The sequence below is a fragment of the Pavona decussata genome, unplaced genomic scaffold (assembly GCF_977016875.1).
Source record: "Pavona decussata unplaced genomic scaffold, jaPavDecu1.1 SCAFFOLD_174, whole genome shotgun sequence".
Taxonomy (NCBI): domain Eukaryota; kingdom Metazoa; phylum Cnidaria; class Anthozoa; order Scleractinia; family Agariciidae; genus Pavona; species Pavona decussata.
The window spans coordinates 722384-744781 of NW_028145585.1; the positions used below are offsets into that span (position 1 = coordinate 722384).

Here is a 22398-nt window from a genome sequence, read left to right on the forward strand (position 1 = left end):
GTTTGCGACTTAAGCCGAGTTACACAAAGCCAGTGTTGCCTAGTGTAACATGCCCCGAAATGTGGTCCTCTGCATTCAAACTTTAGGTAGGTAAATTGGTAGATAGGTAGATCCATCAGGGGCCCGGTTGATCGAAAGCTGATTAACGTTAATCTACGAATAAAAGTTAACCGAGGTTTTCTGCTCGCTCGTTAAACTGTTTTTAAACTCTAATGTTACATGTAAGCAAGTGGTAAAGAAAAGTCAACCTCAAAACTAAGGGACAAAAATCTTTTTGAAAAATCTTTATTGTTGTGTAATTAAACTCGAACCAAAGTTCTTGTTAATCCAGGATTAGCTTAATCGGGCTTTGCGGAACAACTGGGCCCAGGAGAATTATTAAAAATTATACTAGACAAACTCAGACAAAAATATGACTTTGACACTCAAAATTATAAAGCGAAGTGACGTCTAACTTTTTAGACAAGGGTGAAGCAGAAAACCTCGGCCACAGTGATCTATATTTCAGATCAAACGACAGAGAACAACGAACAGTCACGCCAGGCATGTTTTATTCTTTAACTCTTGGACGTCATCGTTACAGATGAAGGCAAAATTACACACTTGAGCGTTTCAACATGAGCACTTCCGGTCGATAAGTACGTATGCAAGCAGTGCGTGCAACGATAAAAACGAGGATATATTTGTTCCTACTAAATTTGCGTACACAATAAATATATTTTATATCACGCAAAAATCGCTTACTTTATAATTATCATAATAAAAATATTACTCTCTAGTCCTTAAAAACTTTTTAAATATTTTTCTTTGTAGCTACACAAGAAAACGATAAAGCAACCTGCAGCGGGTAAAAGAAGGTCACTGTCGTGTATGAGCTATATTTTGGTTTTCAAATGAACATGAATGTATGAAACATATATTTATATTTGAACTGCCCTTGAAAGATTAAAATAGAAGACCCTCGCAGTCCTTTACGCAACTTTAGCACTTGCGAAAAGAAAGCCGGCCTGAAAAAAAATTCAGGCTTAACTGGGATTCGAACCCATGACCTCTGTGATACCGGTATGGCAGAGGAAATGGGTTCGAATCCCATTCAAACCTGATTTTTTTTCAGGCTTTCTTTTCGCAACTGCTTAAGTTGCGTTAAGTAACTGAGAGGGTCTTTCTTCTATTTAATTTTGATATTTCGCCGTTTTAGTTACGCGAAGAGAGTAACTAATAGTGGATTCGGTCTCGTAAAGGTTATGAGAAATCGTACATACTGGTCCAGCAGGCATACCCAAACCCTACATTATTCAGAGTACCGTAACCCTTCCTTTCCCCAGACACCATGGACAGATAACAAATATCCTGATATACATGAGGAAATATTCCTCAGTTGCTACGAAATGCGTGTGACGAGGGTGCGCCATGGTTGATGGGAAGGAAGGAATGTCCTTCCCACCAGCACCCGCGTCTTGTCATTTAAGACTAAGAAAGACGAATACGAACGAGTTAGCCTCTTTTCCAAATTATTCTGAAAATATGTAACAGTAAAAGACTCGCCCATAGTCAGGGCGAAACAGGGGCTATTTATCTCCCCTCAAAAATTCGTTGCTCCTTTATTGCACATTTTTTCAAAAAGTAATCATTTGACTTCTGAAATAAAGTTGTTTCCCCAATTAAGACTGCACTAAGCAACTTTAACCAGTTAAAAACTCGTAACTGCAACAGGTGACCTGTGGTACTGAACCGCGGGAAACCGCCTTGAGGGAATGTGATTGGTGGAAAAGAAAATACCTTCGGTGTAATATGTTTGAGTACTGATTGGGTAGGTTTCTGAGAGCAGAGATAGGTCAGAAGATAGAAAAGCTATAGGGTATAGGACGGTGCTTAGATATTGTCAGGTTTAATCGGCCTGAGAGAAACTGAAAAGACAGCAAAGAGAGGACTGGTAAAATCTACTCTTTTCGAACTGACAAGTACCATTCACTAGCCTGTGCATCAAGTGTAATCGGGGAGGGGGGAGGGGGTGGTAGCAAGAAAAAAAATTGAGAGAAAAAAGGGAACACTGGGGAGAGGAAGAGTTCTCTCTTTCCCTCTTCCCAGTCCTCCTTTTTTTCTCTCACTTTTGCTCGCTTCCCCCAAACCCTCCCCAGATTACGCGTGCTACGCGAGCTAACCATTTACGAACTGCCACGAGCCCACGCTCCTTCCTCTCAGCGGACTCTTCTCGGGGAGTAAGTCCCGGAGCCGACAGAACGGCGGAACCCCTAGTAACAGCCTAACTGTTGGCTTGCCAGAAAAACATTGAATCTGGGTTTTCTATATCTTCTCGTTTCGGAATATCTAACGATAGTGAAAAAATACCGTAAGCCGGCGGTTCTTGTTGTTGTTGTTGTGTCGTTTCGTACAATCTACATAAAGATGGATGGCTTTTTTTCTGGTGTAAAAAGGTACCCACTTTATATTCTGGACGTGTGACACTAGCGGTTGGTAATAATTAGCCAGTTCATTGCAAATCTTCCTTATGTTTGCTCCCACATTTCTCAGTTATCATACGGTTACCATCTTCGGCAGTCTCCAGGACATTCCCATTTTTAATGCTTGCTGTTCTCGTCAAAGGTGATCCAAAACGGTACCTCTAAGGCGGATGTCGGGCATTCGGGACATCATCGGAATACCGGAATGGCTGGCACTTTCATGACCCAGGTGTAAAGGCTAAAGCTCACTTTCGGCAATATCACAACTTGTCGTCGGAAATCTTTGATAAGTTTCCTGATTTCCCAGTGGAATGCGTACTTTTCCCAAATGTCACAGTAGAGTTCATGATCCCACTTCGTTTATTAACTTGGCACAATTGATTCCTCGGCAAGTGACACGACTTGGACGAACCATGAGACCATGTTGTGGCTTACTGAAAAGAGGAGTTTAGTTGACTTAGTAACGCAATCTTCCTCCCAGTCACGCAATACGGTAATCTTAAGAGGGGTGGGGAGGGAGGGGTGGTGTTCGCATAAATTGGCGACTAATCAGAGAGCTGTAAAAAGGAAAATACTACTAAGAAGCTTATTAAACTGAGGATAAGAGTAAGAGCAAGCTAATCAGAGAGATATGACAGCAAAGAAGACTCGAGTCTAAGCCGCCAGTTTATACGACTTCACCACTTATTAAGGTCCGGTGCCTTCTTTTGTTACTGCACATACGTTCTGCGCATCTCGGGAAAACATGTATTGAGAGATATTAAAATTGACAAAGGAACACACGTGAGACAAACCCACCAGTTGAAATATTTCTTGCCATTAACTGATCCGTCGTTCTTTCCAACTGTAAGGAAAAACAAAACAACAACCAAATTAAAATCTCAACACTTTTTGAATTTCGTCGCCGAGGAATTACTTTGAACAAAGAAAACTAGTGCGTTTGTGATCCTTCCTCCTCCCCCTCCCCTTCCCTCCCTGCAAACATTCACAGCGTGTAGGCTGAAATCTTACATACAAACACCTATTTGACTGCTGTTGATAAGTCCTTCCTCCTCCCCCCACCCTTCCTCTCCCTGCACCTGTTTGGCTACTGTTGGGGTCTACATTGACCAAACTTTTAATTGGGAATCTCATCTTGAAATTATCTCTAAAAAGATTGCTTCCGACATTGGCGCAATTAAGCGCATAAGACATCTAATGCCATTTAATATTTTAATCAATGTTTATCATAGCCTTGTTCAACCTCATTTTGATTATTGTAATGAGGTGTGGGGAAATTGTAACAAAGGCCTTTCTGATAAGCTTCAAAAGCTTCAAAATCGCGCAGCCCGCATTTTGATGTCCGCTGGATATGTTAGTAACTTGGATGATTTGTTCCGGGCACTAGGGTGGCGAAAACTCTGTCATCAAAGATTGGATAAAAAATCAATTATGATGTATACAACTCTAAATGGGATGACACCAGAATATTTAAGATCAATCTTTGTTTTTCGCGATAATTTGAATTATCATTTAAGGAATACTGAAAACACGCTAACTCTTCCACAACCGCCACTGATTATTTAAAGAAAAGTTTCTCATAAAGTGGAGCTCAGTTGTGGAACAGTTTGCCAATAGAATTACGGCAAGCAACTTCCTTGAATGATTTTAAGACTAAATTGAGACGCCACAGTTATTAGTAAGATTTTTAAACACGGCCTCCAAGAAAAGCAGCATTTATTGTTTAGCTTTGGTTATTTTTTAACTTTTATAATCCTAGTTAGGTAGATAGATAGTTAGTTGACAATGATAATCTAAGTAGCTGATGGAAAAACCGTGTATAAATAAAGTTATCCTATCCTATCCTATCCTAGTCCTTCCTCCTCCCCCCACCCTTCCCCTCCCTGCACCTATTTGGCTACTGTTGATAAGTCCTTCCTCCTTCCCCCACCCCTCCCCTCCCTGCACCTATTTGACTACTGTTGATAAGTACCTGGTTTCCTCATCTCCACGCCCAACCAAATTCCTTCCGCGAATTCCGCTGAACCGATGTATCGAACAACGCCAAGCTCGCCGTTCACCAGTACGCCAAGACCCTGTGAAAAGAAAAATTCGAAAAATAACCGTAAATAAAACAAAGATTTTTAATGCATTGACACCAAGCGACGTAAGTCATGAGTCCTTTTCACCGCTTTTTACAGTCGGACGAATGAACAATTCACATTGGCAATTTGTCTTCGATGATCTTCTTATGTAGATTTTTGTCAAACCTCAGCCTCGTTCGCACGCCCAACTGTCCTGAAGTCCTAAGTAGACCTGTACCTTTTAAGCGCTCTGTTTTCACTGGACCCTGATAACCTGCAACTGCGTTGGTTTTTAGGGCTGGGAACATTGTTCTGTTGTTCGTTTCATTTGTCCTCTTGACCAACCATGTTAGACGTTGCAAACGGTACAGGTCGCCTTGAAGTTCTCACCGAAAATGCAATGAAAATGGCAAATGCTCATGGTCGACCGGCGCATAGAGTCTGCGAAACACAAGAATGCGATTCTAGAAGTCAGCTAGAACAAACCTCTGTAAGCTGGAATTCTGCGGAGGACTTTCCTTTTTGCTGAGGTAAACTACCTCTCCGCGGTGTTGTCACGTTTCTAAAGGAAGAAACAGAAGGATTTAAAGCAAAACAACTCTTAGTTATACATCGTGACAAGGCACCACGGCACCGCGTGAATATAACCAGATTTTGGCAGCTAAAAGTGGTCGGGTCAGCGGGATTTTATTGAATGTTTCAACAGTGCAGCTCGAGGTAACAAGGGATGCTTTCTATTTCTACTTCTCATCTTTTAATTTCATGTTAATAGTTGTCTGGATTAAGTGCCAGCGCAGCGCCTGTGACGTCACAACATAACCGCAGCCAGCCAAGATGAGATTACAATTTAAAAAACTAACAACTCTATTTCTGCCCTACGAATGAGTGGAACAAGTGGGAAACTCTACACACTGATGAAGGCTGTGTTCTGAAGAATCTGAAAGTTGTTTCATTCCCGATTTTACTAGCTGGGCCCTGGGACGGGTTTCGTATAAACACTGGTTCACCTTCTAAATATGATCGTCTGGGTGGGTGAGAGTAGTTTGTTCTTGAGTGAATAGTGTAAGGTAATTAATATTTGAAGCACCGATATCAACATGAATATTCTCCTCAATCTTCGCAATCAATATCTATAGTACTGGTAAGAGAACATGTCTAAAGAACAAGACGTTATCGTTTCCTTTATTCGTCTGACTTTGTATCCTTCATCGAGATCGAGGAGTGATAATGAACCGACAAATTTCATGTTGGTCACGTGTTAGGGAAGACTGTGAGGATGACTTCCTTCTAGCATGATTAATACTGTTTACAGAACGTTTTGAGATTTCTTGTTTCAACTCATTTGCTATGCTGTTAAAATGTGCAATTATCTGTGCGATAGCCATGCCTTTACAGTGCGACCAGTATTACCGGGGTCACTTAAAACTGGCCAATCAGATCACAGTATTATACGAACTGTGAATAATAGGTCCGAGTTGCTGTGAACCTCATTATGAAATCGAGGCTAAGTGCAAAGCTTTCATGAAAATTAGTTTTCATTCATATGCAAACAAAACCAATTTTCATATGAAAAGCTTTTGCACTTAGCCTCGCTTTCATAATGAGGTTCACAGCAACTCGAAAATGGCCTATTCCAAAATTTTGGGTTTTAACTGTTGTTTTCCGTCTACTGGTGATTGGTTCAATCGGCTTTGGCTGAAATTCATTGTTCTTGCCCTGCAATCTGATTGGCCAGTTTTCTTTAAGCGACCCCGGTAACAGTAGTCGCACTGTAACAGAGACTAACGATAATCGACATGCATACTTATCAGATGCGCTGCCTCGTCTCGGTGTTTGGTCCGGAGTGGACTGGATTGATAGCTTCCGCGCATTGCCGTTGAGGTCTGGGTTGGAGTCGGTTTGTGATAAGTCGCTTAGCGAGCCGTGTGATCCAGAGGCTGGCAAGGAATTTTGGGAGCCAAATCTGCCCTTACCAGTAGGAGCGGATGGGATAGCAAAACCATTATGATCGGTGCGCTGTGATTGGCCCCCTATTCTGAAATTCACAAAGAAAAATTCTACTGAGTCCAAGGTTGGAGAATGGTATATATATACGTAGAGTGAAAACAGCGGAAGTAACAAAAACTCCTTGAAATCGACTCAAATTCAACACAAGACACAAATAGGCACCCAAACGAGTTCAGGTTCACGAGCAAATTTTATTAAAAAACAGTTCGTAATTTTGCCTTTAAATACGAGACCTTTTCCCCCATAGAAAACCTCATAATTTCCGCTATTGCGCAAAGGTTGCAGTGATGCTCAAATTACGTAGCTAGAGCACATGCAAGTGTATTACAAAGGTCAACGCAAACGCTCCTAGAGCTTGGCTTCAATTGGTTTGTTTACGATAGGTGGATTTTTTATCAGTTCAGGAAAATTCAACCAAGAAGCAAAAGGCACCGCATTCGACAGAAGAGGCAGGTGATCCTCTTGCATGCTCTCATTTGTTTTACTCTTAATTCTTTGTCTCTCTGAGTCGCACGAGTGGATGCCCGTACGTTTGTGAGTGACATGCACTCACTTACCTGGTGACTTTTGACGGAGGAGCAAACACCCCATGGCTTGGTTTACAGTCAAAGTATCTGATTCCTGATACTGAGCCATCGTTCTTTCCCACCGGCTGATCCAGCTCAATCCCAAGCCACATGCTAAAAAGGAGAATAAACATGCGGATTACACAGGAGAACGGAAAGAAATACGGCAAGGCCTACACGGCAGTGCAAAAAACACAAGTCACACACTAACAAGAAGAATAAACATACGGATTACACAGGAGAACAGGAAAGAAATACGGCAAGGACTACACGGCAGTGCAAAAAACACAAGTCACATACTAACAAGAAGAATAAACATACGGATTACACAGGAGAACAGGAAAGAAATACAACAAGGACTACACGGCAGTGCAAAAAACACAAGTCACACATTAACAAGAAGAATAAACATACGGATTACACAGGAGAACAGGAAAGAAATACGACAAGGACTACACGGCAGTGCAAAAAACACAAGTCACACACTAACAAGAAGAATAAACATACGGATTACACAGGAGAACAGGAAAGAAATACGGCAAGGACTACACGGCAGTGCAAAAAACACAAGTCACACACTAACAAGAAGAATAAACATACGGATTACACAGGAGAACAGGAAAGAAATACGGCAAGGACTACACGGCAGTGCAAAAAACACAAGTCACACACTAACAAGAAGAATAAACATACGGATTACACAGGAGAACAGGAAAGAAATACGACAAGGACTACACGGCAGTGCAAAAAACACAAGTCACACACTAACAAGAAGAATAAACATACGGATTACACAGGAGAACAGGAAAGAAATACGGCAAGGACTACACGGCAGTGCAAAAAACACAAGTCACATACTAACAAGAAGAATAAACATACGGATTACACAGGAGAACAGGAAAGAAATACGGCAAGGACTATACGGCAGTGTAAAAAACACAAGCCACACACCAACAGGAGAATAAATATACGGATTACACAGGAGAACAGGAAAGAAATACGGCAAGGACTACACAGCAGTGTAAAAAACACAAGTCACACACTAACAAGAAGAATAAACATACGGATTACACAGGAGAACAGGAAAGAAATACGGCAAGGACTACACGGCAGTGTAAAAAACACAAGCCACACACCAACAGGAGAATAAACATCAGGGCCGGGTTTTTAATCCACGATTAAAAGTTAACCGAGGTTTTCATCTCGCTCATTAAAAATGATTTTAAAGGCTCATTTTAAGCTAATGGTAAGACAAAAATCTAGGATGGTAGGAATGCACGAGAATGCTTGAAACCCAAGCCATATGATAAATCCTTCCATAAGAATACCGATATTTAAAGGAAGACGAGTCAACTCACCCTGTAGCGAACTGCGTTCTGCCAATAAATCTAACAATTCCGTTCTTCTGGCCTGCCACCGTCACACCATCACCCATCTGAGAGAAACATAAAGGACACATATCAGGCACGTCACCACCTCAGAATAAGCGGAATAGCTGTTACATTTCTTTTTAAAAGTAAATTTGGGAAGACATTTCTGCAAACTTTCGCTGACACATGATTATTTAAGAGCCATTTTGTACTCCAGTAATTCAAAAAACCAGTCTTATGAGGGATTTCTTGTCATCATTGTATGTATTCCTGTTCCGGAATAGGGTCAATCGAAAGCACCCTTAAGGTTACCAGAAACCAAACAGAATGATCAGTCCAATCCCATGGATTGTGCTAAGGAGACGCTCAGATGATGTAACGAGATGAAAAGTTTATACCGCGTCGATGAAATGCGTTACGTGTATCATTCTGCACTCAGTGAGTGCAACAAAAAGGAGTACTTATAACGCACAACTATACCGCGTTTACATGATATCGGTGAAAGTTCTCGTAAAATAATCTGAATCTTGATCCCGTACTGTTTGTAACGTTTGAATGTTCGACTCAAGAAGCACTTTGTGCTATAAACACCTACCAAGGGTTTGTCAGTCTTGTAAGATGCAGAGAACTGAACATAAATACACTCGATTGCAAAAACGTTGACAACTAAAAAGCATAAACCGTGAATGATGAGACCCAATGGCTTTATCGGTATAAGTGTACTAAATTTATTTCCATATTATTCTATTCCGCGTGCGACGGTTGATAACCAAAATTAGTTGCACCTGGTAAATGATGGAAACTGTCCAAACTTTCCTTAAAGTGTCCAAGTTGGCCAACAAGGGCCAATTTTTAGACACTACCCACAAATCCCTTTGGTCTCATCTTTCATGGTTTATGCTTTTTAGGTGTCAACGTTTTTGCAATCGAGTGTATATGAAACGTACATTTGAACTACGGGTGAAAGATTAAATAGAAGAAAAACACTCGCAGTTATTCACGCAACCTAAGCAGTTGGAAAAGAAAGCCAGAAAAAAATTCAGGCTTTAATGGGATTCGAACCCACGACCTCTTTCTTGTCGCAAGTGCTTAGGTTGCGTAAATAGCTGCGAGGGTCTTTCTTCTGAGCGCAGAAAACTGTTGTTATCGGATAAAACGGTTCTTTTCTTTACAATGCAAGTAATCCGTAGCAGTCTGTACGGAGGTGGACACATCTGTTATAGCCAGTCCTCACAAATGTTGTCGTTTGTACGCACGTACGGTACTCGGCAACAGAGAGATTATGCAGGAAAGGAATGTTCAAAGAGTTGTGTACGCAATTTCAGCATCACTTTAAAAGTACAAAAAAAAAAAAAAAAGAAAAGAAAAGACATTTGCATCAATGAAAGCCTGAAACAAAACTATTCGAATGTACAGAAACTATGAATAATAATCTGTGGCTAAAGTTTGCAAATAGCCAGGACTAAAAAGATTTCCCGCTTTGAGATAATCGGTAGAAACTGATGGTAGCTTGCTTTTCATTTGAGAATGATTTATTCCCTACCATCACCTTTGGTGATATAGAAACTATTATTTCTTGCATTGCTGCTTTAATAGTTCTTATTCTTGCTTTGTACAGGACTGGGGAGTTCATGCAGACTCACCTGAAAACCGAGCGACTCATCACTTCCATTCACTCGAGCGGCGGAGGGGACTGGGGAATTCGATCGAGATCCTGATCTTGAATTAGACCTTGATGAAGCCTGTGAGTTGGTTTGGGAGACCTGGGCTTGAGCAATGCGAGAGGCAGAGGTTGGCCGAGAAGTGGGGCGGGAGTTTGGTAAGGAGTCCGCTTTGGTGACCTTGGACAGCGGTGCGAAAATACCTGATGATGGATATACAAAAACAAAACCGTGAAAATGAAGAAGAGATGGCTAATGTTGCTATTGGACTTACACGATCCTTGAAGTAATTTCTAGCATTTCAGTGAATGAATGACGGACACATTTTAAAAAAAGAAAATGCTTACCTTACACCTCCTTCAATTCTTGAAATAACGAAAAGCTTGTGAATATGTAACAATCCTTTAATTTCTATCAGCTAGCGAATCCCTTTTTTGTGCGTCACTTGTTTGTTTACTACTTATTTAACTTTTATTTTAGTCAATTCAGTTGTAAACACCAAATGTAAATGTATTTAGTTTAGTATAAACATACCTACCCGCCTCGACTAGCTTCAGCTATTTGCGGGTAGGTATATAAACACCTTGTAACTGTCTATTTTTAATAAAGTGTTGTTGTTGTTGTTGTTGTTGTTGTTGAAACAAAAGTCGGGCAGTTTTTCGTGTAAGTTAGCTTACTTACTATTCGTTATACTCCACAGGGTGGTTTTACCTTTTTGATTCTGTGAGTAAAAACCAGTGTGACCATTGGCATTCATATGAAAGTATCGAGCAGCACTTTTGCTATGACAGTTTCTGGTACAGGTCATCATACTATACAAGGTGATTGTGACTGTCAAGTTCGTGGTGAAATCCCAGCTAAATTGAGACCATTCAAATGAAAGCTATTCAAAATGCGTTTCAACGTTTGGTAATTATCTCATGACCACGGCATTTCTGTCTTTTTACAGTGAATTACCTCAAAAAGGACACCACCATAGCACGGACACCTTTCTAACGTAGAGAGGTAAATTTGTTTCTGGGCCGGCCACATTTTAAATGTTTTTTTTTTTTTATTCTGTAACTAGTTAAATTCTCTTTAAATCAGGGGCACCCGACGAGGACATTTAAGCAAAATACTTTAACCGTTGTCTCCTGTTTTCCCACATCGTTTTTCGTTCTTTTAAAGACATATTTGAGTAAGCTAATACAGACTGATCTGTTCGGATGCTTAAACTGAAAATTTAAGTCACAGGAATCCAAAGTTATGAGCTGCTGTTGACTTACAACGAAAATGCTAACTGTGTGGCTTCATTTTAAACGACATACATAAAAGGCCATTTCCGAGTTGCTGTGAACCTCGTTATGAAAGCGAGGCTAAGTGCAAAAGCTTTTCATATGAAAATTAGTTTTGTTTGCATATGAATGGAAACTAATTTTCATAATAAAAACTTTGCACTTAGCCTCGCTTTCAAATTGAGATTCACAGCAACTCGGAAATGGCCTATTTTTTTCCGTCTTACGAAATTTTGAGGAGACATTTTCCTAAAGAAACTGATTGGAAACCTTAGATTGCTTTTACAACCAAATCCGAATTTCTGAAGCGACAACGACCCTCCGAAATAATAATTGTTTTTTTTTTTTTCAACCAAAATGATAGATCGCGGATCTATTGGGTGCCCCCTAGGACATCTTTCTAGGGGGGAGGGGGGGGGGGGTCCCCGAGAGCGTGTGCCTTCGGGATAGTTCACTGCATTTGTTCTGACTCGATGTACTGTAATAATAATAATAATAATAATAATAATAATAATAATAATAATAATAATAATAATAATAATAATAATAATAGCCGTTTATTCACAAATCCAAGTGAAAAGGAGATCAACGAGGTTTTCCCTTTCTAGTTCATCTCCTGATAAGATCAAAATAAATTAAAACATTAATTATTTACAACTGTATTATTACTATTATTAATAATAATAATAATAATTATTATTATTATTACTATTATTATTATTATTATTATTATTATCCATGTCACCTTACCATGCTTTGGCAGACACTGGAAGTAATACACTCCTCCAACTGAACCATCATTTTTACCAGCAGGTGTTTCAAGTTCCACCCCTGCCCACTCCCCTGAGGCAAAGTCAGTCAGGCCACAAAATCGAAGGATTCCAAACTGAAGAAAAACATAGCTAATTAATAAGTTACTAGATTTGCATTGCAGTTCAGATCACACAAGCTTGTATAACTTCATGAGGGAAATTTATAACTAGAAAGAAAGCCATTTTACCTAGCCAGTGCTGTGAGTAGTATATAGTGTTGGAAAAAAAACCTGGCTTTAATTGCTTCAAGATGGCGCCCGAGCGAAAGTATTATAAGTATTATAAATCTCGCAGGAGTAAAATCCAAGATGGCGCCCAGCCGTCTCCGACGGAAGTGACGTCACGAATTAGGATCAATTTTACGCTGGGTTAACGTCCCAGGCCCCGCTCGGTCGCGCGCACGAGTGACTCAACTGGAAGAATCTCGCTAGTCAAAATTAATCGTTAGAAAGGAATTCTTACCAGATCTCTTTACAGACTTTACGCGAATCTCACTCTACAAAAATCTCTCGCTGTAAAAGAAATCTCGCTTTAGCAAACTTTAGAGGTAGCACCCAAACCCACCATCTGGTTATAGACTAAAATGACCGAACTACGAGGGGTAAGTGAAATAAAAACAAAAACAAAAAAACAATTCGGCCCCGAATCAGAAAATCATTAGACAAAACAACCCCCACCGTAACTCCAGTCACGCATTCACTCTTATATTACGTCAATGATCCAAGAATTTATCTTACTATGAGAGATTCTTGGGATCTTGTAGTTAAGGGGGGACTTAACGTAAACGCCATTTTACCGCACTTTACATGGCTTTTATGGAAATATCTCGTTCACGTTTCAAGCGATCCAAAAACTCTATGTTCATCCCGTAAATCTATGTTGTGGGGTGTCTTGTGAATTTTGGGGTGATTTTTGGGTATATTTGGGAGGAGATAGTTTTTCTAGAAGGATTGGTTAAATAAAGAGAAATAAGAAATATTGAAGAATTAGTGAAGTTTTAAAATAAGAATTTGTAGTTAATAATTAATAGACGGATACCTAGTTAGTCCACTAGCAACCTGGGGTGCTCTTGCGTGGGTATCAACTGTCTGTTAGTGTTCCAAAAATCATTTTTTTTCTTCTATCCCTTCTTAAAAACACTTCAAATTTCATTCAAATTTAGGTTAAGTCCCCCCTTAAGTGTAGTATTGTCACACATTCACTTTTACATTGATTAAAATAAATCTGCCCTGCTTGTTGTGCAGAGAATGAAGAGCGCAGGGTGATATCCTTTGAAAGATTTAAAATGCGCCCTTTCTAATTCAAATTTTTTTTTTGTAAAACAGCAGAGCTATGGATTTCTTTGTATCGATTACGCATTCTAGGAACTGCGTCTACTTCCGCTAATTTGATATTGTAACAAAACACGACTTTACACAGCTTATGCGTTTTGTATCAATTATATAAACGCATAACCAAGCGTGAAGAGGATGATTTTCATTTCAATCTTACATGGAACAGTGAACTAACATTTTCTGGAGCTGATCTTGTAAAACAGACTAAACATAAAATGTCATTTATGGACGAAATAGTTTACCGTCCACATATGAAAAAAAAACCCCAACAAAAACAACTGAAGGAGGGCCATCCATCCATCCATCAATCAATCAAATGGAAAACCATGTTGTCTGGCGGCGCTATTTTTCCCACGTGCGAGTTCGTTGAGATCAACTGCTTAGTAATCGTAGGGATGGAGCGTATTCGACTTCTTATCCTTACACTTCACCTACAACAGTGTATGAGCGGTTTGTCAAGGTTCCGAACCGAAAGACGAGGCAAATTCCAAAACGGTAAGAAAATTTGCTGATGTTGTATGTACGTGAAACGCGTAAATGGTGTACTCGCCAGGTGATGTGTAGTGGTTGTTTGCAATCTTCGCACCGCTTTTTGGTGGTGAAATAATTTTTTCTACCGGTCGAATGACCGGTGAATGAATGGTAAATTAATGGTGGATGGTAAATTCAGGCTTAAAAGTGGTGGGTGAATTGAATTTTGCTTTCAAATTTTATTTTAGTCTCGTTCTAGGTGGGAACCTAAATGGCGCTCGCCATGTGGTGTGTAGCTAGTAGTTGTTTGTAATCTTTACATCGGTCAAATCACCACTCAATCATTCGATTCTTATGCTTATATACATTTCTCTTTATCAAAGGGAACTCTAATCCCATCCCTACAAGACCACCATGTGCAGGTCAGTTCTTGTGCAACAATTCTCGATGCATCCCGAAACACTATGTTTGTGATGGTGTCAATGATTGCGGCGATGATTCAGATGAACTCTCAAACTGCACAGGACCAAGTTGTCGTCCCACCGAGCTGATTTACATTGGTAGCGAAAACGAAATGGGAGATTTCCTGATGGTCGATTTAGTCCGCGGAAAGTTAAGGTATGGAGTCTTTTAGAAGCTTTTTATAGCAGTAATTCTAAAACGAACAAAACCACCCTCTACTCCAAATTACCTCGAACCAGAAAAACAAAAATACATTTAGCTCAGGCAAGTTTATCGCTAGAGCAATAACAAGCTATTTCAAAAAGAGAAAGTGTTTCTGGAATTGTTAGGAGTACAATCCACTCTAGCGCTCGCTTTATGTTATTTATTCCGCCGTTTTACGTTCGTTCGAGACCTACAACTTAAGGCTGGTTTCCATATGATCGCAGACCTTATTGCGATCTGCGATCATATGGAAACCAGCCTTTACTTCAATCGGTACCACATACTAAGTTATTGTGACTCAGTACCTTTATTCGCTGAAAGCAGCAGCTTGTTATCTAATAAGTATGATGAAGAATTAATTACCGACTTCAATTGTGTTCTCCGAAATTCCCACACAAACAGAAGCGAGATGTTTACACACATGTCGAATTTAACTACGTTTGAGGTCAAATAAGTCAGCTTGGTGAATGCGAATTCCTTTAATATCTTTCAGATCTTTAATAGCTAGCTTTAAGTGTATATTTTCCCCTTTGTTTAAATAGTTCAAATTTCACTTTTTTTTCCACAAAGAAGTATTTCCACTACAATTTCTAACATAACCCCCCCCCCCCCCCCAAAAAAAAAAAAAAAAAAAAAAAAAAAGCTGAGGCTTTTTAACTGCTGGACAGGAACCCTCAACCCTGGTCCTTCAAAAAACAAAAAATAAATTGTGTTGTAGCATTCACTCTTATATTTCCTCTTTTTCATCGCAGAATCACTGCCAATATCAATGACAGCATCCCCACCCCAAATGGTCACCTGGCACTTGAAGAAAATTTTGCTGATAATCACTGGCATTACATTACATTGAGTCTGGTGGGAAAGGAGTTAAAGGTCACACTTGACCAGCAAACACACCACCTTGTACTGCAGAGCAAATACGCCTCAATTCGCGTGACAGGTTTTGCGTATGTTGGAGGAGGTCTACCCCAAAGCACATTGAATCTACTGAGAGGATATAATCCATTGCCAAATCCGAGAGGATGCCTTCGATACGTGGTCCTCAACGGATGGCAAGTGTTGTTAAACCTCGCAAAAGCGCAGATGACAGATGGTACAGTTTATGGTTCCTCTCCCCCAAAAAGAGATTACCCGCCCGAGGAAACTCTGAGCTTTCAGTATCCAGACTCATATCTAATGATACCTTCATCAGGCAAAGATCTCTTCAATGTCCACATGTGGTTTCGCACGTACATCGCCAGCAGCGTTTTAACGATCCAAACGGGATCAGCCGGGGTAGTTAGAGTGTCATTGATCAATGGAAAAGTGGTTCTGGACGTTTCGCTAGTAGGAGTTAGCCGACTACCTTCGTTAATCCAGGGAGAGAGTTTAAACGATGGTGAATGGCATTATCTCTCTGTGGCTATCACCAAAACGGAGATAAAGATGAAACTGGATCATTGGCAGCAACTATGGTACGAAAATCATGCCTTAAATGTTACAAGCTTTGGCAACTACCTGTACATCGCAAATTTTGTGGGTTGTATCCATGGTTTACATGTGGACGGTAAACTCTTTGAGTTAGGCGACACAACTTCGAGCTATTACGCTGTCGAAAAGGTGGGCAATGGTTGCAACATTTCAAGTCGTTGTTTTCCAAATCCGTGCCGACACGCTGGCAAGTGCAGCGATCTACGGTCTGGTGATTTTTCTTGCGATTGCCAAAAGACGTTTTACCGCGGCCCACTCTGCGAACAGCGCATATACTTAAGGACCTGCCAGGAGTACAAAAATCTGGGTCTAAGCGATGACGCCCACTGTAAAGTGGACCCGGACGCTGAAGGACCCAATGACCCTTTTGAAGTTCTTTGCAAGATGACTGATCAAAACCACGCAAAAACGCTCATCCATCATCAGAAAATGGCACCTCAAGCAGTTTCATCTGTCCAATATGATCAGTATCGGGGTAACGGTTTCGGTCACGGTTACGGTTACTGGCACCAGCTGAAATATTCAGTCCATCTAAAAGATATCAAGGCTTTAATATCACAAAGTGAGAGATGTCGTCAGTTTGTTAGTTTTAACTGTTTCGGGTCCAAACTTCTACAAGCACCGACGGGTCCGGCCGAGGTAAACTGGAGAGGAAGGGGTTGGTGGTTTGTGAGTAACTATTGGCCGGGTGCACCTGCAGGCAGTATGAAGTGCGCATGCGGTTTAAATGGAACATGCGCGGATCCCAGATTTGCTTGCAACTGTGACATTGGAGACGAGACATGGAGAGAAGATAAAGGTAAGCCGCATTTTTTTCCGAGGGAATAACTCCTCAGTTTTATTGATGGACACCAAGAAAAAAATTGTAATTGTAAACCACTGACTAAGTGAGTTAGATCATACTGTATTGGTATCGACATGGATAACATTTCCACTGCAATTTACAATTTACAATTCATACATTAATTAGAATTTACAAGGGTTTATTTATTACAATTAGCAAAACTTTCATATCATGCTTTCGAAAAATGTCAACCCGGTCTTAGTTGCATCTCTAGTACCTTTCGAAACTACATTTCCTTTCATCGTATTTATGCCTTCCTCAAAAACATCATCAAATCGCTCAGCGGCCATTTTGAAAATTAATGCTCCCCGCTATAATCACCTCGCGCGAGGTGATTATAGCAGGATATGACGCAATCCTCGACCAATAAGATTAACAGAATCTCTGTAATCACCTGAGTAATTGTACTTATTTATAATATTATCCAACGTCTATCGTTTGACGTACCGATAGTAGTCAGTTACTCGTACTTTCCTTTTGGTTAAAACTGTTTTATGCAAAAGCTATAGGAATCAAGACTACAAACTTTGTCGGAGACTGATGTGTGAACGAATTTTTTTCCTGTGAAAGGACATACCAACTCAATGATACGATTTTTTTTTCTTACCAACAGGATACCTTACAGACAGCACCAAGCTACCCGTCTTAGAACTTCAATTTTCGAAGTCTGCTGCTCGATCTTACTTTTCCGTTGGACCGCTGGAATGTTTTGGAACACTCAATACTGACGGCAGCCAATTATCAGTCCATGTGCAACACCAGGCTTCGCGCTTCGTGTATTCTTCATGCCGCCTTGTAAATCCGACTGTTCCTCGTCCAGGTTCTCCTTCTCCAAGCTACACTGAACAGGAGATTTAGCCTAAACGCGGGAAGTTCAACGAGACTAAGCCTACGCAGTTGTCCACAACTGACAAGACTACGACACCGCAACCAACTAACTCACCAACTCCTACGGAATTGTTTACGTTTACAAACGTCTCTAACAAAACCGCACTATTGCTAGCTATAGATTGAACGCCAAAACTCTGTTATCCTAAAAAAAAAAAAAAAAAAAAAAAGGCCAAACCCTGTATTGGCACACGTGTGTTTCCCAATAAATACAAAGTGTCTCATTAGTTTTCTCCAAGATTTTAGTTCAAACCTTTCACATTAGCAAATTTGAGTCATGAAAAAGATACAGGTTAGGTTTTTTGTTGGTATGGCGCTAATTCTCTAGTTAGGGTTAGTGAACACAATGTAATCCAGGTATTTCTTTTGATGTTTAGCTACTGGAGCCGGTTACAAAACAGCCGTCCAAACTCGTTCCTGTTCAGCCTGGTCAATCCGAACGGTTTATCACCAACAAAGATGCCTTTAAAAGCTGGACGAGAAGGAAATGCGATCTACTGTAACAGTGGTTATGGACCCACAATTGGAAGTGGTCATGACCTTTTTATTAGCAATCTACCAGTTACAAACTGCTGCCAGGTCAGCTTGAACAGATGGTACCGGTGTCCAATCGGTCTGAATGCTACCACGTTTTTAACAGGAAATCAGTATTTTACTATCAGGGAAATGGAAGTGTTTGGTTTCGAGAAGTAAGGCGCATTCGTAACTGTATTGACAGTGATTAAGTAAATGATTTACTCGCCATGTTGTAGTTATTGATGGTTTAACCGAAACCCCCCTTTGAGGATTCGGATTATCAAAGTGATTCTGTAAATCACATTGCGTTTGATTTCTTTCTCATGTTGTAGTTATTGATGAAGTTGTGTTTTACTCATTAAAATAACATTTGTCTAATTGATCTTTTACAACCCAATGATCACGAAACGGGTGTGCCACACCATGGTCACGTCACCAGAGACAGACTTTTCGATAAAAATACATACTAGGATACGTTGTATGAATAAAGCTCATCCGGTATTTGTTGCAAAGTTTATCGGGTTTCCGCTGTATTTACCTCTTGTTTGTTTTCTTGGTTTTCCATTCTTTACATCGATAGATAAAGACCCTCTAAATTTACTTGCGGAGATATTGTGTAAGCGTAGTTAACTAGAACAAAATGGAGAGTTGTTTGTCTACCTTACGCAGTACTAGGTTTCGTGTAACGCGCACAAATGTTCCCCGAGATGGTAACCCTCCCTCCCCTCCCCTCCGTGAGGATTAGTCATGAGAAAAATGGTTTTGTAGAGTATTTCCACCAAAATCTTATTGGTTGCAACCTCATTAAAAAAGAGTTCGCTTCTAACGACCAAATTAAATTAAGACAGAGGGTCCAAATGATTACTTTTAAGAAAATAACAACAACAAGTAAACAAAGCAGCGATAAAAATCCATTTTCAGTATGATCCTCGCGTTTCAATCAGCCTAACAGTAAAATCAACCGATCGATATTCATCTTATTTTGAAGGCACTTGTCAGTAGTCGGAAAATATCTCTCACCACTTGCTCTAGATCCACAGTCTAATTATCCAAACGGACATTGTAAATGTTCAAGATCTTACCGTTAACTTGTTGTCGCGTTCGAATGTAACACCTCCAGTTCTGCTCTTAAAACTCTCTACAGGCATGTTGCACTTGTTGGAAAACTTGCTGCGGAGTATTCTCTTCATCTTCTTCAAACTTGCATTGGTCGGGCGAATACGTCTTCATGTGCTCCCAGTAATAGCTTGGAAGCGAAAATGTTTGTCGCAAATGTCACAGCTAAATAACTTTTGCTGCTGGGCATGTTTCTTTTTCATGTGTTTATCAAGGTAATATTTTCGAGCATACTACCTGCCACAAATGCTACAACCAAACTTTTTCGGAGAAGCGGCGTGCATTGACTGTTGGTGTCTTTTTAGATGATAGTTGGATGAAAAGCTCTGCCCACAAATAAAATGTCACACACAAGTATTTTTTTCTACCACCGCTCCACCAACATAATCCTTTTTATGCAGAGGAAAAATTCTGGCCGCAATGGGTCAGGTTCGTGACTAGATGATACCCTCAAAAAGGTTTTACCTAGCAAACTAAATCTTTGAAGTGATACTCTCGTTTTTTCGAGAGGGGGACCAGGAAACCATGTTTTTTCCTTTCAGTGAGATCTAAATTTTGTTTCTAACGAGATTCTTCTAGCTGGATTCTTCCAGTCAGATCTAGGTAAGTTTTTCATTCTATGTGCGCTCCACGCCCGCGTGTGACCGAGCAGCGGCCTGGGACGATAACGTAAGGCACATGTATACCGGAAGTAAAATCGGTACCAATTCGTGACGTCAATCCGTCGGAGAGCCTCGACATGAAGTCGAGGTTAGACGCTATCTCGCATTAATTATGCAAAAAATGTTATTTAATTTTTTTTTTTATAAATCAACTGTATTTGCACAGTACCTTATTTCCTCCAATGCAAACTTGATCCCCGATTTTAAGCCCCATTGCAGCCAAAGTCATTGGGACCTCATTCTAAATGCAAACAACTTTGATTAGCATGTAGTTGCTTATACTATCACATGCTATCACACCAAGTCGGGGTTCAACAATTTATTGGCAAATGATGACAAACACCTCACCAGGGTAAGGTTTCAAGGCGTAACAGCAAGGAGACTGTCCAACAACTGAACTGTACGCACATGTCCTGATGACATCAGAACTATCAGCAGCCATGACTGCATGTGTGCTTTTACTTTCTTGCATTAAAGCCGGCAAGACAGTACTTTTACAAAAGTCAAGGTTTCCATTTAAACTTCCCTTTAAATTATTGAAGCCATGACCTTCTTGGCATGAACACAGATCATCAGGACAAACTCAAGAGTGATTATCATGTAGACTCAAAGGTGTGAATAACATGAACTCATGATATCTCAAGATACGTGTAACATGAATCTAACATCATGGTTTATGACAAGAATTTAGGACCTTCTGAAATCAAGTGCTGGGTTTGTACCATTTTTCATAAACAAATTTCCAGCACTTTTCAAGGCCTCAGAAAGTTTTTACCAGGACCTATAATGTGTATCAAGTATTTTTAAGTTGTTGGATCTTCCCATCTGGGTGCTCCTCAATGTCTTTCAAGAAAACTTTATTACTTGAGTTTACAGATTTTCAGGGTTTCCAGGAACCATACGAACCCTGCAAGACAGCATCCTGGAGTAATAAAGTGTCTGTACAAAGAAAACAATTACAATGTAACTGTGCATATCTTCTGCCACCAGTAGTTCTACTGTCTTTTACTCAGTGCTGTGTAAAAAAATTATTCAGATAATATTCAGTGTCATTTTTATATTGACAAAAACTGGACCAAGTTACATTTTTTTCTAACCTCTTGTTCTTGAGATGTCTTCATGGGTGGCTCTGCTTCAGACAAAAGCCTTGTCAGTTTGTCAGCAATGGTTGCTGGCTCTGAGTCTTGCTCATATGTGGCAACTGCAGTAATACAAAACATGATCATTACAGGCAAAATCTGAAATAAGACTTTCCTTTAAACAACTTCAGTAAAAACTGTAATTAGGATTTGGGGTTTGTTGTTCAACAGAACATGCCGTAACATCATGAACAGTTTGAAAAAGGAGAACAGAAAAAAAAAACAATCAAACCTAGCTAGGTTGGGAATATAGCGATCCACGATTGGTTGTGAATGCATTAAATTGGATCAAATGAGGGCAAAGTCAATAAGAGTTGGAACAAGTTAAAGTGTGATAGATGAGTTAATCGTTTGTCTCACGATTGAGTCACAAAGATGTGGATCGCGACGTTTCGACCGCTATACTGCTAGTCTTCATCAGGCGATGGTGTCGACTGATTGCGTGACAGTATAAGTAGCACCTTGGTTTGTGTTGATTGGTGCGTTTCGATCCTCTCTTAGGCTGTTGTTGATTGGAGGATTTCGATCCTCGTCGTTCAGACTAGAAATTGTTACCCTCGGCCGTCTGCCTTGGTACCGATCGGCTGCTGTGTTGTTTGATCGTGGGCATCCACGCTTCCGGAATTTCAATTCCATTATCCCTATTGATGTTGTCAGGGTGAAGTCTTATGTGAATAGCCTCTTTAACCCTACGGGTGTACCAATGTGGGTCTCGGTCAATAAACTTAACCTCATCCCTGAGCGGATAGTGGCCCGTCGCATTGCTGTGTTCTGAAACGGCGGAGGATTGGGTTCGAGCAAGCCGTATGTCTCTATCGTGTTCCTTAATCCTTTCATGCATAGATCTTCCCATCTCTCCAATATAGACCTTGCCACACTCACAGGGAATCTTGTAGACTACTCTGTCTTGTTTTGCAGGGTCGACAGTGTCCTTAGGTCGCACTAGGTGTGATCTAAGTGTTGTGTCAGATCTGAAAACTGTCCGTATGCCTTGCTGTTGTAGGCAACGTCGAAGAGCCTCTGATAGCCCTTTGACGTATGGTAGCACCGCAGTAGATTTAATTTCAGGCGCTGGTT

The 22398-nt window shown here is 40.4% G+C and overlaps 2 protein-coding genes across 3 annotated transcripts in view; one reads left to right on the forward strand and one right to left on the reverse strand.

The window, feature by feature from the left end:
• Positions 1 to 534: 534 nt before the first annotated feature.
• Positions 535 to 22398, reverse strand: part of LOC146463850 (CAP-Gly domain-containing linker protein 3-like) — a 33705-nt gene continuing 11841 nt past the window's right edge. For both annotated transcript variants that reach the window (XM_085083878.1, XM_085083879.1), the window contains 11 exons: positions 21280 to 21383; positions 20352 to 20423; positions 12154 to 12289; positions 10112 to 10332; positions 8457 to 8533; positions 7090 to 7212; positions 6330 to 6560; positions 5012 to 5087; positions 4435 to 4537; positions 3261 to 3306; positions 535 to 2896 (listed from right to left, as the gene is read on the reverse strand). In XM_085083878.1, the coding sequence (XP_084940004.1) occupies positions 2806 to 2896; positions 3261 to 3306; positions 4435 to 4537; positions 5012 to 5087; positions 6330 to 6560; positions 7090 to 7212; positions 8457 to 8533; positions 10112 to 10332; positions 12154 to 12289; positions 20352 to 20423; positions 21280 to 21383 (1280 nt within the window). In that variant the 3' untranslated portion in view covers positions 535 to 2805. The remainder of the gene's footprint in view (positions 2897 to 3260; positions 3307 to 4434; positions 4538 to 5011; positions 5088 to 6329; positions 6561 to 7089; positions 7213 to 8456; positions 8534 to 10111; positions 10333 to 12153; positions 12290 to 20351; positions 20424 to 21279; positions 21384 to 22398) is intronic.
• Positions 13866 to 18780, forward strand: LOC146463851 (contactin-associated protein-like 2). Its single transcript, XM_085083877.1, has 4 exons — positions 13866 to 14044; positions 14404 to 14638; positions 15439 to 16955; positions 17614 to 18780. The coding sequence occupies exons 1-4, from the start codon at positions 13876 to 13878 to the stop codon at positions 17856 to 17858; spliced, it is 2166 nt and encodes a 721-aa protein (XP_084940003.1). The 5' UTR covers positions 13866 to 13875; the 3' UTR covers positions 17859 to 18780.